This window comes from Corythoichthys intestinalis, chromosome 1, assembly GCF_030265065.1.
Source record: "Corythoichthys intestinalis isolate RoL2023-P3 chromosome 1, ASM3026506v1, whole genome shotgun sequence".
NCBI classification, from domain to species: domain Eukaryota; kingdom Metazoa; phylum Chordata; class Actinopteri; order Syngnathiformes; family Syngnathidae; genus Corythoichthys; species Corythoichthys intestinalis.
Genome location: NC_080395.1, coordinates 42,768,662 through 42,789,109, shown reverse-complemented (window position 1 = coordinate 42,789,109; position 20,448 = coordinate 42,768,662). Strand labels below are relative to the sequence as shown.

General features: G+C 42.7%; 1 protein-coding gene across 1 annotated transcript in view; it reads right to left on the bottom strand.

Annotated features, from left to right (window-relative positions):
• Positions 1–20,448, bottom strand: part of ripor1 (RHO family interacting cell polarization regulator 1) — a 41,730-nt gene that overhangs the window by 10,072 nt on the left and 11,210 nt on the right. The window contains exons 6-13 of the mRNA XM_057860681.1: positions 18,273–18,326; positions 18,030–18,179; positions 17,892–17,955; positions 17,778–17,821; positions 17,526–17,651; positions 16,906–17,054; positions 16,721–16,829; positions 9,342–9,866 (exon numbers count right to left, since the gene is read on the bottom strand). Of these exons, the coding sequence (XP_057716664.1) occupies positions 9,342–9,866; positions 16,721–16,829; positions 16,906–17,054; positions 17,526–17,651; positions 17,778–17,821; positions 17,892–17,955; positions 18,030–18,179; positions 18,273–18,326 (1,221 nt within the window). The remainder of the gene's footprint in view (positions 1–9,341; positions 9,867–16,720; positions 16,830–16,905; positions 17,055–17,525; positions 17,652–17,777; positions 17,822–17,891; positions 17,956–18,029; positions 18,180–18,272; positions 18,327–20,448) is intronic.

Genomic DNA, 20,448 nt, shown 5'->3' with positions numbered 1-20,448 from the left:
ATTTGAAAGTGCAATAGCGACATCTTATGGTTGCAATGTGAACAAACCTGTCCCACCTCTTTGCTATAGAATTGAAAATGTATGTCTAGTAAGGGGTGGGCGATATTGCCTCAAAATTATATGACATTTCAAGACAATTTGTGATGACAATATTCTAGGCGATAAAAATGCTGAAAATATTTATGTAAATTCTGCTTCAGATTAACAGCATTTCTATTTCATTCCTCCTGACCGCCAGAGGGCGGTGCTTAGCACCTGGATATCTACGTGTGCACAGCACAAAGGTCGAGAATAAAATGCCAACAAAGTCACGCCAGTGGGCGTAACCTGGGTGACGTCACAGGCCAATAAGGCACCCGCTCACCCAGCACTAGTTCCTTTTCTACATTCTCGCATCAGCGAAGGTCATATTCCGTGTTTTACCGCGCTTGCCGGAAGCCTCGAAACCAACTTGGTTGGAGCTACGTGGGTTACGTCCTCCTGAGGCTGCGAGCGGCGGCGGGACTATCGCTTTCTGAAACTTCTTCGGTTACATATTTCCGTGAGTGTTTTCCGCTCCGGATACTCTTGGTTGTATTATTTTGCGTATACTTTGCCTCGGGCCCGCACTGGCTAATGTGTCACCGCGGTTGTTTCTTCCGAACCCGAACCAGGCTGTCGACTGTTTAGGCTGAGAGTGTTTTCGCTCCGCGCCGTTATTTTGTGCTGTGAGTGTTATTTGCTCCTTGCATTTATACAACGGGAATGCGTGAGTGTGTTTTCGCTCCGCGCGTCCTCCTGCTGTAACTGAGTGGCTTCTTTGCTTTGATTTCTTTGCTTTGAGCCTCATTACTGTGGACTGGTCCTTGAGTATTATTCGCTCTGGGTATCTCGTGTTTTGTTGACTCGCTCCGGAGTTCGTGAGTGCGGCTCGCACTGTATGTACATATGTCGGGGCCGCTAGTGAACGTGTGTAATCGCTGTTTAGTCCACCTGAGCACGGAAGACGGACACGCTTTATGCCCATTGTGTCTGGGCGTTGAGCATTTAAGGAAGGTGCTCACCGATGAAGCGTGTCTTAACTGTGTCTGCATCCCGTTATCTGAAAGGTCCGCTAGACTGGCTATGGTGGAAAATGGTATTCCTCACGAAACGTTGCCGTCGAGCCCGAAAAAGACGACCAAGCGCCATAAGAAGCAGCATGTTGAGGCCACCTCATCAAAGAAAGCTTGTGATAGTGGCCACATGCTATCTGCTAAAGTTGACACTTTAGCTTCTGAGTTTGCTCAGATTAAATCTTTGCTTCTGAGCTTACAGCCTGGCGGGGATGTGAGTGCAACCGCAGGTGTCATTGACATTATCGCGAGCCTGATAGTGGACCCGGCGGATGCTGCCCGCGCGGAGGCTCGGTGCCCACGCCCTCAGTGCCGGGTGACTGATGAGCTCCTTACCAAGGCCTATGATGTTGCGGCTCGGATTGGCCGCTTGGGTAATACATTTTCCCACCTTGCCCTGGCCCTTTCAAAGTCATTGAGGGACGCAGGTGTCAATGACAGTGTACAGAACCTGAGCGATGCTTCCCTCCAGACGTTCGCATATATGTCAAGGGAACTTGGCAGGCTCATGTCAACACTTACTGTGGCCAGACGTCAAGTATGGTTGGCACAGTCTCCTCTGACTGAGTCGTGTAGGGGCATGCTTCGAACTCTACCTGTTGTACAGGGTCAGGTGTTTGGCCCAGCGGCCCAACAAACCCTTGAGAGAGCTGTGGAAGCCAACAGGTCCAGGCAACAGTTTGCTGTCCTGCAGCGTGCTTCCAGGCCCTCCCACAGACGTGCTCCTACCTATCATTCTGCAACCAGAGCTCCACCTGCGCCGTCAACACTTACTGTGGCCAGACGTCAAGTATGGTTGGCACAGTCTCCTCTGACTGAGTCGTGTAGGGGCATGCTTCGAACTCTACCTGTTGTACAGGGTCAGGTGTTTGGCCCAGCGGCCCAACAAACCCTTGAGAGAGCTGTGGAAGCCAACAGGTCCAGGCAACAGTTTGCTGTCCTGCAGCGTGCTTCCAGGCCCTCCCACAGACGTGCTCCTACCTATCATTCTGCAACCAGAGCTCCACCTGCGCCGAGAACTGCACGCTCATTCTCTGGGGAAGGACAATCTTCTCAACGGCCTGTTTTTCGGGAACCGTCAGGATGACCCCCAAGAGCCGACCACTTTTCCAGACCTCAACACAATCGCCCCTCCAAGCCCTCTACTGCTAGTAGGGGCAAGAACGGTAGAGCTTGACTATCATTGCCGGGGCCTCAGCCGTTTTACCAAGCACCATCTCAGGCGCTGGGCGGCGCTTGCTCCAGACCCATGGGTCATTTCAACTTTGTTCAGAGGTTACGCTATTCAGTTCAAGCGTCGACCCCCAAAGTTCAGTGGGGTGAGAACAACCGTTGTGTCGGATCCAAAGAAACGTTTGGCCCTCAGACTAAAGATCACAGAACTCTTGCAGAAGGAAGCCGTACAGTTGGTTCCCAGCTCAGACCTGTCCAGGGGATTTTATTCAATTTATTTTCTTGTTCCGAAGAAGGACGGCGGGTTCCGCCCAGTCCTCGACCTGAAGTCTCTACATTGTGCTTCGCACGACGGACGTCCTGCAATCAATCACTCGAGGAGACTGGTTTACGAGTGTGGATTTAAAGGACGCCTATTTTCACGTGCCAGTGGTACCACACCACAGGCCATTCCTTCGCTTTGCTTTCAAAGGAAAAGCGTACCAATACAGAGTGCTGCCATTCGGCCTCTCTCTCCTCGGACATTTACAAGATGCGTGGCTGCAGCGCTGGCCCCCCTGCAGAGCCGAGATCTCGGGATTCTTCCTTACTTGGACGATTGGCTTGTGTGCATACAGACTTGGGAACAAGCTCTCAGCTATACCACGCTGCTGTTGGACCATGTACAGCGGCTAGGACTCAATGTGAAACTTTCGAAAAGTTGTTTGGTACCCAGCCAGCAGGTGATTTTCATCGGCATAAGCTTGGACTCCTTGACCATGACCGCCTCTCCGTCGCCACGGAGGGTGGCAGACGTTCTTCAAACGGTCGCACGTGTCAGACACAGTGCGACGCTGTCATACGGGACTGTCCTCCAGTTATTGGGGAAACTGACTGCACTTTCAAGCATGGTGCCATTGGGCCTTTTATTTCTGCGCCCGCTACAGATTTTGGTGAACGGTTTGGGATTGGACCCCAAACGACATCAACACAGACTTGTGACTCTCTCAGGCCGTTGTCATCGACTACTGCGGCCCTGGATGAACAGGCAGTTCATATGCAAGAGTGCCCCACTGGGTTCACTTCCCTCGCGCCGAGAAGTGGTTGTGACGGATGCGTCTCTTTCGGGCTGGAGTGCAGTGTGGAACCACAGGACAGTCAGGGGAGTTTGGTCCCTACCGGAGAGACTTTGTCACATAAACATGTTGGAGCTTCGTGCTGTTCGATTCGGTCTCATGCATTTTCTCCCTGCGTTGAGAGGAAAGCATGTTCTGGTTCGGTCAGACAATACGTTCACTGTCTACCATATAAACCACCAAGGGGGGACCAGATCTCCTCTCTCACTGGCAGAGGCTCGAGAGCTTCTCATGGGGCTTTCCCACACCTTCTGAGTCTCAGAGCTGTCCATCTTCCCGGGGTGCACAACTATGGAGAGGACTTCCTCTCCAGGCAGAAGCCACCACCAGGGGAGTGGAGGTTGAACCCCGCTGTGGTTCAGGAGATATGGAGGAGGTTCGGTGTAGCAGAGGTGGACCTCTTCGCTTCAGAAGCAACCACTCATTGTCAACTGTGGTTTTCCCTTGCGGAACCGCACATTCCACTAGGTCAGGATTCCCTGGCATATGCATGGCCGGACTGTCTCCGGTATGCGTTTCCGCCTCTTACCCTCTTGATGGTGACTCTGCACAGGATCAGCCGGAGCAATCACGAGGTATTGTTGGCCGCTCCGTTCTGGCCAGGGAGACTGTGGTTTCCGATGATTCTCAGACATCTCAATGGAGATCCTTGGCCTCTACCCCAGAGGAGGGACCTGTTGTCACAGTTGGGGGGGGGGGGGGGGGGGCATCTGGCACCCCCACCCGGAGCGTCTTCGGCTGTACCTGTGGCCTCTGAAGGGCCGGATTCCCTGTTAGAGTCATGTACGGAGGCGGTTGTACAGACTGTACTTTGTGCACGTGCGCCTTCCACGAGGGCACTTTACAGTAACAGGTGGAAACTTTTCAATAAATGGTGTAAGTATAACAATGTGCATCCTGAGCGCTGCTCTGTGCCAATATTACTCAACTATTTGCAAGAACTTCTTGATAAGGGACTTTCTGTCTCAACTTAGAGGGTGTACGTGGCTGCGATATCCGTCCACCATGTTTTGGTGGAGGGCCGATCAGTGGGCTCACATTCCCTGGTGTGTCGGTTTTTGAAGGGTGCCCTTCGTCAACGCCCTCCAAGGTTACCATGCGTTCCCACGTGGGACCTCCCTTTAGTCCTGGAGGGTTTGTGATCCGCCCCTTTTGAGCCCTTGAGTGGGTCTGACCTTAAGTGGGTCACAGTGAAAACTGCGCTCCTCCTCGCGATTACTTCTGTGAAGCGAATGAGTGATTTGCATGCATTATCGATTTCTCCGAACTGTTTACGGTGGAATTCCGATGGCTCGGGGGTTACATTATGGCCCAATCCGAGTTTTTTACCAAAGACACTTTCAGCCTTTCACATTAACCAGCCGATTACCCTGGCTGTGTTTAACGATGCAGGTGGACCTGATGGGCATTTGCGAAGTTTGCTATGTCCTGTTCGGATGCTGGAGCACTATATTGGTGTGACCGCGAGCACTCGTAAGTCGGATGCTCTTTTTATATGTTTTGGTGTCAGGACAAAAGGCTGCGCGATCTCGAAGCAGCGACTGTCACATTGGGTTGTCGAAGCTATTCTGCAGGCCTCTGAGTCCAAAGGTCTTCGGCCTCCTCGAGTCTCCATTCCACAAGAAAGATGGCATCTTCCTGGGCGGCGCTGAGAGTTGTTCCACTGAATGACATCTGTTCCGCCGCAGCATGGGGATCGTCTTGTACGTTTGCCCGCTTCTACAGAGTGAATGTGGCAGCTCCTCACCCGGTGGCGTCAGTGGTGCTGTCGGCTTCCTCTCACCGCATCTGATCCTCGGTATGTGTAGTGTCTTCGTGACTATGTTGGTATGTGGTCATCCAGGTGCTAAGCACCGCCCTCTGGCGGTCAGGAGGAATGAAATAGAACGAGAGTTATTTCTGTAACTGGTGTTCTATGAATTCTGGATGACCGCCAGAGTTGCCTGTCACTCAGACTCCCTGCGAGTACATTCCGAAAAGGAACTAGTGCTGGGTGAGCGGGTGCCTTATTGGCCTGTGACGTCACCCAGGTCACGCCCAGTGGCGTGACTTTGTTGGCATTTTATTCTCGACCTTTGTGCTGCGCACACGTAGATATCCAGGTGCTAAGCACTGCCCTCTGGCGGTCATCCGGAATTCATAGAACCCCAGTTACAGAAGTAACTCTCGTTTTCTTGCACACAATATTTCGGACAGCCTAGTTTTACCACGATTAACCTGCAATGTAAATAGCGCAAATGCAGTGTGATTTATAACGGACACAGCTTGAAATACAAACAAAAAGTTCAAAATGAAATGCGACTGCTCAGTTATTTTTCTTTTATTTCAAAAACACGGTGGGCTTCTCTACCACCAGGTTTTGCAGGTTTTCTGCGAGAAACCCTGTTGAACTCATAGGCTGCCATTGATGGCACTAAACGTCCAATCCATTTTTACTGGGAAGGGTGAATGAAGGAATGGAATGGATTGTAAATATAGTGAATGGAATTGGTCGTCTAGCGCCTTCAGTGGCACTGAAAAGGGGGTATTCACAGCCAGTTCACCCAGTTTAAATGAATTGACTGTCTTTCATTGTCATTGGCAGGTAATGAGTAATGTAGCAGAGATGTCAGTAATAGAAACCGTAATGAAAAACTTGGGAATGGTGTGCTAATTTGAAATACAGTGGTACCTCTACTTACGAACGTCTCTACAAGTGGAATTTTCTAGTTATGACACGCCTAAAATATTGCCTCTTGTTTAAAACGACATTTCAGGAAACGAGAGGCAAAAATACAGTACAGTACTATGAAAGATACGCATATACATGGGCATCGGCAGACATATTTCAATGGGGCATGTGCCCCAGTATTGATCTGCAGTGCCCCAGTATAAATTTCACTGGTAAAATAATAACAATAATAATAATAATTTGGAGTTTCAAGTCTACATTGCATAATCTACAGAATGATCTTATTTTTATTTAATATGGTCATATTACTCTATGTAGTCCATATACACAATCTGCACATGGCTCCTTAATATGGTAATTTATGCACGTAACTTTGGCTGTAATAGGCATAGGAGTCGACACTTCCACGAAGCACCTTCGGGAGATATGCTGTGTTCATGTATGTCGGGAGATCTGAGTTGGCAAGTTGGAAAATCGTTCTGATGTGTAATAAAGTGGCAACATGGTTGTTACAAAGACGAGCAGCATATTTTAATGCTCCAACGTTACATCACAAGTTGAGTGACTGTTTGTCGCTTTTTATAGACACCTTCTAATGGAGAATTATTTTTTTCGATTACTCCAATAAAACGCGAATGCAGCATTATATCAGATGTGTGTGCCAATCATAAAGTCCATGGTGCAAATGACATCTTCCCACCTGCTTTACAGGTTAGTGCCAGATAAACTGCCAATCCTTGTTGTTGGTTTTAAACTGTGTGTTGATGTTTCTTTGGTCACCTATAGTCCTATACCCATGAATTGCGAGTTTAAATGGTTCAACTTTACTCTTTACGTATCAGGCAGTTAACCGCAGTAGGGCTGCAACTAACAATTATGTTCATAATCGATTAAGCGGACGATTAACTAAATTATTTTTCGATTAATCGGATGATTGTCACCTTTTTCAGTTACCTTCACAATGTAGCTCTTAAGTTTTTTTGGCATGTTGTAAGTAACAATGAAAACAAAATGGATGACTATATACCGGTACTTCCAGAATGATATTTTATTTCAGCTTCCTGACTTAACCGTATCGATTATCAAATTCGTTGGCAACTAAATAATCGATTTTAATTGATTAGTTGTTGCACCCTTATTAAGAATCTAGTTTAGACAGTAAGATGAAAATGCGAATTGTTGTTTTCCAAAGTAAAATCAGATTTTTGTACTTGTCCTACTTTGACTTCACAAAAATATAATGAAGAAATCTGATACATATAACTTCTCAGTTGTACAGTGTAAAGGGGGTTGTACAAAGCATTAACACCAGGGGTGCTAATAATTGTGACACAAATTATTTGATGTCAAATAATTATTTCTTTATGTGGGATTTTTTCCCCACTGAATTAATGCACTTGTATTGAAGGTTGGATTTTTCTCTTTTTTTTCCATTAAGGTCCCATATTATTTGAATAAAAAAAATATATTAGAAGCTAAAAAACACATCTTACACATCTTATCAATTACACATGGCTAAACACATTAATTATAAATAAAAATCGGAATAATATAATAATAATAATAATAGCTCCTGTAATAATATAACGAATCGGGTTCTAATGTGGCGGACGTTTTTTTCTGTACCTGAACGCACCGCGTGACTGACGTGACAAGAGAGAGGAGCGGTGCGGTTGAGTTTACTTTCGCGTTCGATGTTTTCCTGAGTACACCGTCAATTGCGGCGGACAGCAGGCATTTTGTGTTGGATAAGTTTTAAAATAAATTATAAAAACCTGACAAAGCTGGCGATTTCTTTGGCGATCAACCAAAATAATAATTGTCAACTTATAAAGGCGAACGGTGGTCAGAGGAGGACTGTGGAGATGTATTGTTGAGCTAGTTCACAGATGCGCACCCCACGCTCATATTTCTCTATAATTTGCATCTTCATTTTGAAGGTAAGCGTCACATTTTTCCTTGTTTCACCACCTGTACCAACCATTTTGAAACCTGTGTTGATTTGTCTCACAAGAAAGTCAGCCATGAGTCCGTCTGTGGTGCTGTCATGTCGTCGTATTTCAAGCATGTTGTCGGATGTAGAAACAAAGGGCGAGTCAAATTTTATGTCGGATGTTGAAAAGATCGTGTGTCGAAGCGATCGTATGTCGAGGTACCACTGTATACGTATTGAAAATTAAAACTTAAGATTCTGACCATTTTTTTAAATAAAAAATGCCTAGTTTTATTTTTCTTTTTGGTTGTTTTAATGAAAAAATGTTCAAATAAATAATGAACCCATCTGTTGTTACTGGTCAAATTGACCTGATTTGGGTACATAATTTGTTCTTGACAAACGGACCAAAAAAAAAAAAAAAATCACTTAACATGAACTCATTTTAGAAAAATGGTACTTCTACATACGAAGTTAATTTGTTCCAGGACCTTGTTTATAAGTCGAAATGGTCTTATGTCCAGCAATAATAATCAGTTAACAATCACAATAATAATAATACAATACCAGGTAATAATATTAGTAATACCTGTAATAATGTAACGAATCGGGTTCTAATGTAGCGGACTTTTTTTTTTTTGTAACGTGACGGTGAGCAAGAGAGTGCGGCTCGGTTTTGCTTTCTGTTTTGATGCTGGCGTTGTGTTGCACAAGTTGATGGAATAAATGATTAGAAACCTGACGAAGCTAGCGATTTCTTTGGGGATGTTACCACAATAAGAACTGTCACATTAACTTAAGACTGGCGAACGAAGGAGGACCTTCGGCCGCGATCGACATTCTAAGGCCCTATTGTTGACCCAGTTCGTGGATGCACACACCATGCTTGTATTTTGCTATTATTTACATCTTCATTTCAATGGTAAGTGTCACCTTTTCTTTTTTTTCTCCAACTGCACTAACCTTTTGGATCTCGTGTTGATTTCTCTCACGAGAAAATCAGCCGTGTGTCCATCTTCCGGCAAAACAAAGAAACTGCGACGCTGTCAAAAATCAATACGACGATTTTTGACACGATTTTTGACAGCGTCGCAGTTTCTTTGTTTTGAGCATGTCGTCGGATATAGAAACAAATGGCGAGTCAAATTTTACATCGGAAGTCGAACAGATCGTGTGTCGAAGTGATCGTATGTCAAGGTACCACTGTACTTAGATATTCAAAAAAATAGAATTTGAACATATTTAGGTCAACAATGTCTCTAAACAATTAACCGAATATCAACAGACTTCATCAATTAGTCGATCAGTCATGGCATTCCTATTTACTTATTATTTACTTGACGGCATTAACTTACAGTTGGAGTACCATCCGTGTGCTTAATATCATGACTTGGTCCTTGAAGTTCAGTGGTCCCTGCGTCGGAGCAGAGCGTCAATTCCTCAGGTGGATCTTTGGCCGCGCATTCGTCCGTTCTCTCTAACAACTCGCCGACGGTGGAGGAAACGTCGGAGCCGGAGCAGCTCAGGTCAGCCGAAGATTCCAAAAGCTCGGCCGATTGGACGGACAACCTGTCCGTGACAGTACATTCTGGGCCGGTCTCGTTGACTCGGCCACACGTCCGCGGGTGGCCATTGTGCATCGACTCTCTGGGGGAGAAAACCTCGCCGACTTCGCTCTCGTCCTCCTCCTGATTGGATGATAGCGAGGGCGTGGACGCGCTGGACTTGTGTGGCGGAAGGACGGCCATCTGCGGAATGTTGGAAGCAGACAGCCTCTGAGCGTGGTGGGCTAGGGCCGGGCTGGATGAGTCGTCCGAGGACTCGGAGGAATTGGACCAGACGGTGCCATTGTCGAGCTCCCCTTGTCGCTTCAGCAAAGACTGGGGAAGGAAACGAGACGTGGTGAGACCCATAGCTCCGATGAAGCTGCATTTGGGATCTACCGATCACATTTAAACCTATGTTAATACATCATTATCCATTGACGGTGATAGACATCAAATTAATTAAACGTCTATTGCCGTCAATGGCAACCAATGTGTTAATGGGTATTTTCAATAAATATATTATATTTCTACATATTTAACTAACTACCACAACACATATAAGCTGTGAATCCTACACATATACCTGGGCTGGCAGTGATTGAGCTAAATGGGGATCAGCACGAAAGTTATCGTTCACGAAAGCAAATGAGATGACGACAACTAGATACGAAAAAAAAAAAAAAAAAAATCAACAGAAATGTAGAAAAACTCACTAAAAAATGATAACTGAATCTCTATGTTTATATATACATTTAATAAAGCCGTTCAAAAAAATCAGGTGAAAATTGAGCATTTATAGCGATTTCAAACTACACGCTCCATTGACTTTATTGTTATGGTGTTTTTTGAATGGCAGTGACACAAAATGGACGACAAGTGATAACAGCAATCCCGACTGGCTCACAGCACTCTTTCGCATTTAAAATGTAAATATAAGTGTGATATCTATTACGTCCCAACATCAATAGGAAGTGACCTAAAATCAACGGAAAGTCACCCAAAATCTACAAGAAGTGCACCGTAAACACCCCCAAAAATACCTCCAAAATTAACATGAAGTACTCAAAATCAAAACAAAGTGACCTGTGTATTCCTAAAATGAACAAGAAGTGACCCAAGATCAATACATGACCTGTGAATGCCCCCAAAGAGCAAAGAATCCTACCACAAATTCTCCAGAAATTACATTTTGTAGTTTAATTCAGTTAATTTTCATACATGAAAAAAAAAAAAAAAAAAAAAAAAATGAGGATTGTATTGTTGAAGAACTTGACCTGACAGAAACAGATCTGTTTCAGATTCCACACCCCAAAATGAGATTAAAATCAAGTCTTCAGGTCCAACTCAAAAAAAGTTTTGTTTCCCAGTGTAATTATTTCCACAAATGAGTCAAAATAACAGCGCAATGACACCCCGTCAAGCTCCGATATCAAAACACAGCTCAACTCCTGTGAGCTGGCGTGTGATGCATGATTTTACCGCCTAATCAAACTACTTTACACTAAGGTCGAGACATTATAAAAAAATCACAGTGATTCTTCACTGCACGTGACGGTCACAACCACGTCTGACAAATGTGGTGTGTGAAGTCAAGTCCAGCGGGTTTGTTCCCTGGCAGATGGGAACAAACGAGTGCTTTCAAACCAACAAGGCCACTGCCTTTCAGGTCAGGTCAGAAAGATTTATTCAGGCAGTGTGCTTGAATCAAGAACAATGGGTGCATTTTAGCAGGAGAAGGAGAACGAAAACAGGTGAAAGGCGACACGAAACCATTATTTTGTCCTGCCAATCATAAGCAAAGGAAATACATCGAGATTTATATTTTTATTAAAAAAATATAAGAAACAATCATCTGTCGGAGTTTGTGAGGCACTTTGTATTGCCGTTTTTTGATATTGAAATGAGGGTTTCAAACAATTCATTCATCTTCTGTATCGATTATTAATGTATATTGATTGTGTTTAATACTATCTTGTTTTGTATGTCAGTTTTAAAGCGTACTTCGGCTGCGAGTGACTAATAGCTTAAGCAAGCCCCACCTAGCCTTTAAGTTGGGCGCAGGCGTGAAATACTTTTATATGTTCTTCATAACGAGGATTTTCACCGATAAAGTATCCCTCATGACTGGGGAACAATTTGAAAAACAAAAACTGTTGGTTCAAGTCTAACAGCTTTTTTTAACTAAATTTTGCGTGCAGACTCCAAAACTGGGCTCAGTTTTTTTCTATCACATCATTTTTTTACAGGCTGAAGGCCTCTCAATTCGCTACTCAAATTGTTGTTGTTCTTGTGGACACAAACTTTGAAGTGCTACTCAGGGCCGGAGTGGGACTCATTTTCGGCCCTGGAATTTCATGCCTCAGACTGGCCCACTCATTTAAAATAATGTCATTATGCATACACGTGTTAAGTTCAGTGTTCTCTAAAGCCGTGTACTGTAATTCTTTGCATTCCAATTCAGTGCAGGTAATGGTTGTTTAACAAGGTGGCTTTACAAGTGCAACACAACATATTCTGAACAAATTTAAAAATGGATTTAAAAAAAACTATATTAAATGATACATTTGAAAAATAAATTAGGGCTGTCAAACGATTAAAATTTTTAATCGAGTTAATTACAGCTTAAAAATTAATCGTAATTTAATCGCAATTCAAACCATCTATAAAATATGCCGTATTTTTCTGTAAATTATTGTTGGAATGGAAAGATAAGACACAAGATGGATATATACATTCAACATACGGTACATAAGGACTGTATTTGTTTATTATAACAATAAATCAACAAGATGGCATTAACATTATTAACATTGTGTTAAAGCGATCCATGGACAGAAAGACTTGTAGTTCTTAAAAGATAAATGTTAGTGCAAGTTATAGAAATTTTATATTAAAACCCCTCTTAATGTTTTCGTTTTAATAAAATTTGTAAAATTTTCAATCAAAAAATAAACTAGTAGCCCGCCACTGTTGATGTCAATAATTACTTACACAATGCTCATGGGTGCTGAAGCCTATAAAATCAGTCACACCCAAGCGCCAGCAGAGGGCGGCAAAACTCCATAAAACACAATTAACAAGTGGGCATGTCATTTTACTGTCATTTAAATCTGTCTGAGCAGGGCACGTGCGTTAATTGCATCAAATATTTTAACGTGATTAATTTAAAAAATTAATTACCGCCCGTTAACGTGATAATTTTGACAGCCCTAAAATAAATGACAAAATAAGACCTTTTCTGCAACATCAAATATTAAAACAAACATAGCAAACATAACAATATGAAGAATAAAGAATATGTATTGCACATTGTAACAACTTCTAATGATGCTATCATCCATTTTCCATTTCCACTTTAAAAACGCCACGTAATTGATTATATTAATTCTAATGTTCACTCGCTGAACGACATGGCAATCCTACCTTACACCTGTGGTGTGTTCATTATGGCTAATGCTTGTTGCTACATATCCCTTGTGAGGTGCTACAAGAAGCCAAAGTTTCCACAATTACATATTGTCGTATCACACGGTGCAAGTTGCATTTTATTCGCCATCTGGCCTTATGACTTTCGTTGTAATCCTCTGTAGTTTGAGGCAGGAAGGTCGTTGCATGAAAAAAAGCTATTTTCGCGCATTTTGCCGATTCTTTCACGAGTGCTTTTCTCTTTTTAATTCTTATTTTTCAGCGCCACCCTTGCTCTTTTCATCCATCCGAGCACCGAGATAGCAGCTAATTTGGCTCAATACAGACTACAATTAGGGGGCGGAGCTGCATGCTGTATTTTTCGTTGGCACACGTGAGGTTGAGTCTGGAAAAAAAAAAAAAAAAAAAAAAACTGTATATATATATTTTTTTTTTAAAGTTTTTTTTTTAAAGACGGCCCACAGGGACAGCGGTAACAGAATGTAAGTTATACTCAGTGACACTGTCATAAATAAATACCAAACAAAAAATTATAACAGTGTAATTTTTTTTTTTTTTTTAATAAAACCCGGACCGGCCCATAAGGCCGGCCGGCCCTTCGGGAATCGTCCAGAAGCTCCCGATTAGTCACTCCGGGCCTGGTGCTACTCCTCCATCATTAGTGAACTGATTGTCTTGAAACTTGGTAGCTATGTAGCATGGGCAAGTATATAACGATCCTCAGAGCCAGATTTTTCATTTTTTGTATCGGCGCTGATAAATTAATTGAAGACTTATTTTTGCTGTAGGCTATGAGCTAGCCAGCAGAGGGCAGCTTTCAGTAGCATTTGAGCTATTTACTATATTTTTACTAAATGCACACTAGCCATATCCTCTATAAAAATATAATGTTAAATAAACATTACAATCATGCCTCTTTCATATTTAATTCAATGTCAATATTGGAAAATGTTCATAAAATAACCAAGTAAATAAAGTGTTTAATTATATATTTTTCCATGAAAACGGGGATCCTATTGTTCAAAAACCTGTTGTAATTTAGAAAACAACACGATCAATTTTGGATTCCCTACCCAAGAATGACCTAAAAACGGCTGTCAGGCCTAAAACAACAAAAATTGTGTTCACCAGTGGAGGGTCACTGTACAGCGCTGTGTGTAATTTTTCTCAACTGTGCATCAAGCATAATTTGAAACCTGAAATTGTCATGTCACTGCTGTTGTAAAGCAAGGACTCTTTGATATCGGCTAATGATTCACAATCTTATCAAATAGGTCAAACAAGGGCTGTCTCTAATAAACTACCAAAGACGACTAGTACTAAAGCTACATCCCACACACCAACTGTAAACCTCCAGACGAGGCTCTCATGCAGCTCAAGGTGCGCCGTAAGGTGGCTGTCCTGCATGTCACGCCCTCGTGGACCACCTCCGTTGGCCGGCGTCTCTGGGCGGCACCCCGGTGAGGTGTGCTCTTCAGTGTGATGAGGAAGAGGAGGAACATATTGGACGGCTACTCAACCACTATTAAACAACTACAGGGGCCGCAGCTCCGCTCATACACGCTGCCACTGTCACACCTCCCGCTAGCGCCATCATTGGCCACGGCGCTATTCGCATTAGGCACGCCACTTCCACAACCACATGACCTGACACACAGTCCCGTGCGACTATCTTCACATGCATCAGAGCTATGGCTACACACAAAGCAGGTGGGGAACAGCTGAAACAGAACAAGCCGGTAAAATGATAGTAATAGCAAGCCACCATTGAGGCAAATACAACAGTTGGATACGCTCGCTGGCCACTTTATTAGGTACATCTACATGCACACGGCGTGTCATTGTGTCCAATCGACCCAAACTGGGTGGGGTGGCAGTGAAGGATCACGTTTCAGTGCCACTGACGGTGATAGACGTGCAACTACTAGGTTTGACGTCTATGATCGTCAAAGGCAGCAAATTTAAGAGTCACTGTTAGTCACTACGCACAAGATCATGGAAGTTTGTCACTGCATTTTAACCTTCTTTCAGGATTCAATAAACTGCTGATTAGTGCCGCAAATTAGAACGTATCAAAATGCATGTTAACCTATTCAAAGAAACCCCAGGGTTTCCTTCAGTGCTTAGTAAGGCTGGTGAGCTGCCAGGCGTCTCTTGCCAGGCTAAAATGGTGCTACAAAAGTATATAAAAAAAAAAAAAAAAAAAAGAAATTAAACGAAAAAAACAACAAACAAACAAACATATTTTAACCAAGACTGGTGATACATTTTAAAGTTCAATAGCGACATCTTATGGTCAATATGTAAACAATCCTGTCCCAGCTCTCTGCAATTGCACTAAATTGTATTGTATTTTTGTTTGTTAAAACTATTTCAGGCCTACACTTTTTTGTAAGACTACATTTAATTATTACTAATAAATGGCTAATAACAGTCATAATATCAATATTTCTGTCAATTTATCTTTATATATATATATATATATATCCCCCCCCAAAAAAAACAAAAAAAAAAACAGTGTGCCACCAATGGGCTTCTGTCCCACCAGGCTTTGCAAGTTTTCTGAGGGAAACCTGAATCCTCAATATTTGCAAGCCTGAAATGTATATAAAATAATGAATCGTTGTAAGGAATTATCTCTGTGTTAGATATTTATCTTTAACTCATTCAGTGCCATTGATGGTACGATACAAACATGATTGTTTGTGGAACTCCTATAACTCATTCGCGGAAATTGACGACGCTTAACATCCAATCCTTTTTGAGTTGGAGGATCGCTGCCAACCTCTCTAAGTCAAAATGGATGGGACATCATAAGCCGGTAATGGAATTCCAAAGAGTTAAAGCAACACTCGGTAACTTTTCAGTTTTGGTTGATTTTAGCGCCGGTGGTGAACAAAAGCGGTAGTGTTTTGCCTTAAGGAAGACTGCGTTTCCCATGAGGACCAGCGCACACCCGCACAGTGTCGTAAAATCATGATATCCCGGTCGCTTGCTGATCGATTAAACGACATTTCTGTTTCCAGCAGCTGTGTGAAGGATGAATGAATAGTGATAATGTAATTAACCCAGTTGTTGCTAAACAATAGCATATCACGGTTAGCAACTGTGTGGCTAAGTGTGGCTTAAGAACTCGTCCCCAAACCCAACTGAACTCGTCAGCGGTTGGGGGGGGTCACGCCAGCAAGTGAAAGCTGGGCCAATGATTATTCTTGAGTATCCTCTCTTTTTTTGTCTCCTCCTCTGACAAAACATTTTGTCTCTTTTGTTGCTCTGCCGTCTTTGCAGAGTTCGCATGAAAGCTTTTACATTTACTTCCGGCTTTATAATGAATGGAGAAAGGGGGAAGTGACATATGCCGTAAAGCAGTCCGCATATTTGAAGTTTTTTTGTGTGGCAGGGTTCCTGCCACCCTCCTCAAAGTTAATTAGTGCCAGTGAAAGCGATACAGACGCACTCAAGATATAAAAAAGGTGTCATTCAACCAGTTGTCAGTGGACGTATCATAACAAATGTTACAAAAATATTTTATAAAGGTTGAAATGTTACCTAGTGTTGCTATAAGAGGCGCGCCTCGTGGGGTGATGTTAGCAGTCTGGCTCATCACCACTCGTACCGACAATACTTAGTATTAGAATGGTAGACCTCTGGCAAGTTTTAATTGGAGCTGCACAGGATTGATGATAGAATGTGCACCAGATGAAGTGGCCAGGACAGGTTGAATGGAGAACGGTGACATGAGAGAATTCATCTTGACTCACATAAAACACTTGCTCCCGCATGGAGGGCGTGTCAGGAGGGCTCTGATTAGACAGCAGGCGTTTGGAAACGGTACTGGTGGACGACGTCTGGTCATCCTTATCAAAAGGACTGGAAGGAAAAAGGTGAATTTGACTCCATTAATTGTGTTGGGTGACTAAAGTCTGCATGTTGCAAGTTGAAATACCTCCATGTGACTTCCAAATTGAGCTTAACTGTTCCCAAGTCATTAATATCCACGGCAAGGGTCTGTGGGAGTGGGCAGAACAGGTCGAGCATTTCGCACGACACGCTTCCCACAACCACATGATTGGCTAGACTTTTCAGCTCTGTCACCTGAAAAAACAATGTCCATCAATGGGAGGATGTTTAAATGTGCATTTTTGAGCTGTTGAATGAATTTGAGTCTTTGTATTGTGAATGATTCAAAATGTATTCCATTTAATTAGATTTGCTGTTATTTTTTTCCCCAAAACAAAATCTGGCAGCCAGTTATTCATTACATTCAACAGATAAAGTCCATGAGAAAGATTTTATTTTAAGCAATATCACCCAGCCCTAGAGGCAAACAACATACACCGTTAATGGCTATAATTTCACCACATGTTTATGATGTCACTAATGCAAGGCAGAAACACAATTCTTAACTGATTTGGTGTCACTGACGGCAATAGATAGCTAAGAAGGAGGACAGGAAAGACTAGGTAGGGTATGACTGGGTAGAGTGAGTGTGACATTTTAAGAAACCTTACACCAATGAAAAGATAAGTTCCATAAATATTAAACCATGTCTCATTCGGCTCTTACCTTGATAGACAAGAGTTCAGTGACGAGAGGCAGGAAGATGTACTCTTCGCTGTCCCATATCTGCTTGCTGCTGACTTCAACGCGGCCACGTAGCCTCCAGCGCTGACGGCCATAGCGCATGAGCACCTAGCAAGGGGTTACATAGTTTGTCTTTGTCAATACATTCAAACTTCTGTATGTCTCACACATTTCAACACAAAGATTCTGACATTATAATCTGCCGTGTTTTTTTTGGTGTGGATTTTTTTTTACCTCATACTGGTCACCTGCACACAGCCGAGCAAAGCCGGCAAGACCTGCAACATGAATTTTAAAAAACAGTGATGAGATGAGAAGTAAAAGTGATGAGTGTACAAAATGACTCACCCTTCATTTTGACATGAAATTCCCCCATGTGACTTTCCAGTTCACTCTCCAGTGAGCACATGTGCTGCACGCAAACCATTAACGTCAAGTTAATTGAAAAAGGTGAAGAAAAAAACTGACTATGGGCCAGCCACTGACCTCTGTACATTCCCTAAAACCCCTGTTGGCCTCACTCAGGCTCTCCCTTGCCTCTTTGCTTCCAGTGGCAGAGTTAAAAGCCGCCACCATTTTACTGGCACCGTCTCGTAGCCGCCGCTGTATACAGTAAGCATCATACAGCTCCTCCACCTGCAAGAGAATGTGACCGCAATTTCACTCGCGAATGAAAATAGCCCAACCTTATAGATTTACATAGATAGGACTCGAATGATTCCAACGCACCTTGCTCAAGTGGAATTCCAGACGACGCATAAATCTCTCTATGGCTTTCACTTGCTTAAAAAAACAAAAACAAAAGACAAGATAACAGTCATAAAAGCCAGGTAATAAAGGCAATTTAGTATATATTACATGCAGGCCGTGGTGATAGACATTTATTAAACTGGGGGGTTCCACATTGAATGATCACGTTTCAGTGCCACTGGCAGCGATAGACGTCTAATGCATTTGATCAGATGTCCATCGCCGTCAGTGTCAGCCAATGAGTTATTGAAATAAATCAGATGGACATGTCGAGGATAGTGAGCTTTAGCAAAAGCCTTCACACTCTGGCAATTCAAATTTTTGCTGTTTTTATCGCTTAGGACAAAGCCATGTCTAAAATAAGTAAAATAATTCTGGCTCCCTCTACTGGCTAATTCGGAAACAACAGACAACAATAAGTCTGCAATTAATCCCTTGATGCCTATTGTCGCGAATGTCATATTACAAATCAAGCATCAATAAATTTTTACCATGGATGCCCGTTGTCGTTAATTTGCTCCATAATAGTAAATGGAGAGTACTTATATGTAAATTTTGAAAAATTATTTACTATTACTAATAATATTATATAATATTTAATTCTGTATTTTAATCAACTTTAACTTGATTTAGCATCTAGCTGAAAGCAAAAACAAGATTTTTAAATCTTAACTCATTTACTTCCATTACAGTGATAGACATTAAATCCCTTTCATGTGGGACAGCTGGATTTGAGTAATCATGTTTCACTGCATTTGATGGCAATAGATGTCCATTCCAGTTTCACTGGGTGGCTTGCAGCGATCAAACGGTCGCTACTAGTCCTCCCAGTCAAAATGGATTGCACGTCTATCGCCGTCAAATGTAGCCAATTTTTTTTTTTTTTTTTTTTTTTTTTTTTTTTTTTTTTTTTTGCGTCCAAGGGTTAAGTCAGTACTTCTCAAATAGTGGGGCGCGCCCCCCCAGGGGGGCACAGAGCGATGCCAGGGGTGGCGCATGTGACCTTGGGGAACATTGCTTTTTTTTTTTTTTGCCGTACTAGAATAAAGTGTACCTGCACATCCACTCAGTGGGTGGCAGTGGCGCTCTCGTTTTCAGAGTGCGCGCAGTATTTTTTAACTAAGCAAGAGCACACAGAAAAGAGATATGAAGAGCTGTGCGCCGTTTTCGTAAGCCGTTTTCTGGCCGGACTCACGCAGCGACTCACTGTCTTCTCTGGTTCTCACGTGTCCCCCCGAGAAGTGCCATTTTCGGCTTGGGATCGTCACGACGACTGCCCTCACCAACGGTTCTCCCTCGGCTGCAGAGAATGCGCTTTTTTCGGGCCGTTTGCCTTTTGGCTTTGACTTTTAATACAATGGGAGAGGAGGAAAGACCACTGTTAACTGTGTTTAAAAATGATTATAGCGGACAGCCGGAAGACAAATCAATTAAGACACCACTGAAAGACATTAGACCCCAATCTCATTGATAAGCCGCTTGATTGTTTTTCAGCGAAAACGTTCCGAATATTGCCAAGAATCGTCCCGCTTTGTCAGTGTAATATCAGTAAACCAGTGAGCACTGTTAGCATGCTTAGTGCAAAATAACCCCACACCATTGCAAAGGAGGTGATACTGTGAGCAGCAAAAATAAAAACTGTCCTGTCTTCTATTCATTTTTGGCATATCGTCCTCATGAGTTAATGTTTCTAATCAATTTGAATTTGTTATTATTTACTGATTTTATTACATTTTATTTTTTAGTATCAAATGGTCAAAAATTAGTGTATTTTTACAGTTTGGATGTGACTTTTTTTTTTTTTTTCTCCAGTCAAATTGATGCGCGTTAAGTCTTTTCTGTTACAAACAAAACAATATTAATAAAGTTATACTTTATTACAAGTTGATCTATGTTACTTTTTTTCTTTAATAGAAAAAAAGGACACGGGGCGTGGCGTAACAGAAAATAATTGAGAAGCACTGGGTTATGTAATTAATCAGCCCTGAAAGAAAGATAATTTGAAATAAGGCTCTGAGGATCGATGTGTATACACGCCTAAAGTATACATTATCAGAGGAGTAACAATTTTAATTCCGCATATTAATTAATTGAATTAATCAGTCAGGAAAAATAATATTCAGGCTATTGCAAATGATTTGTCACCATTAAGTGA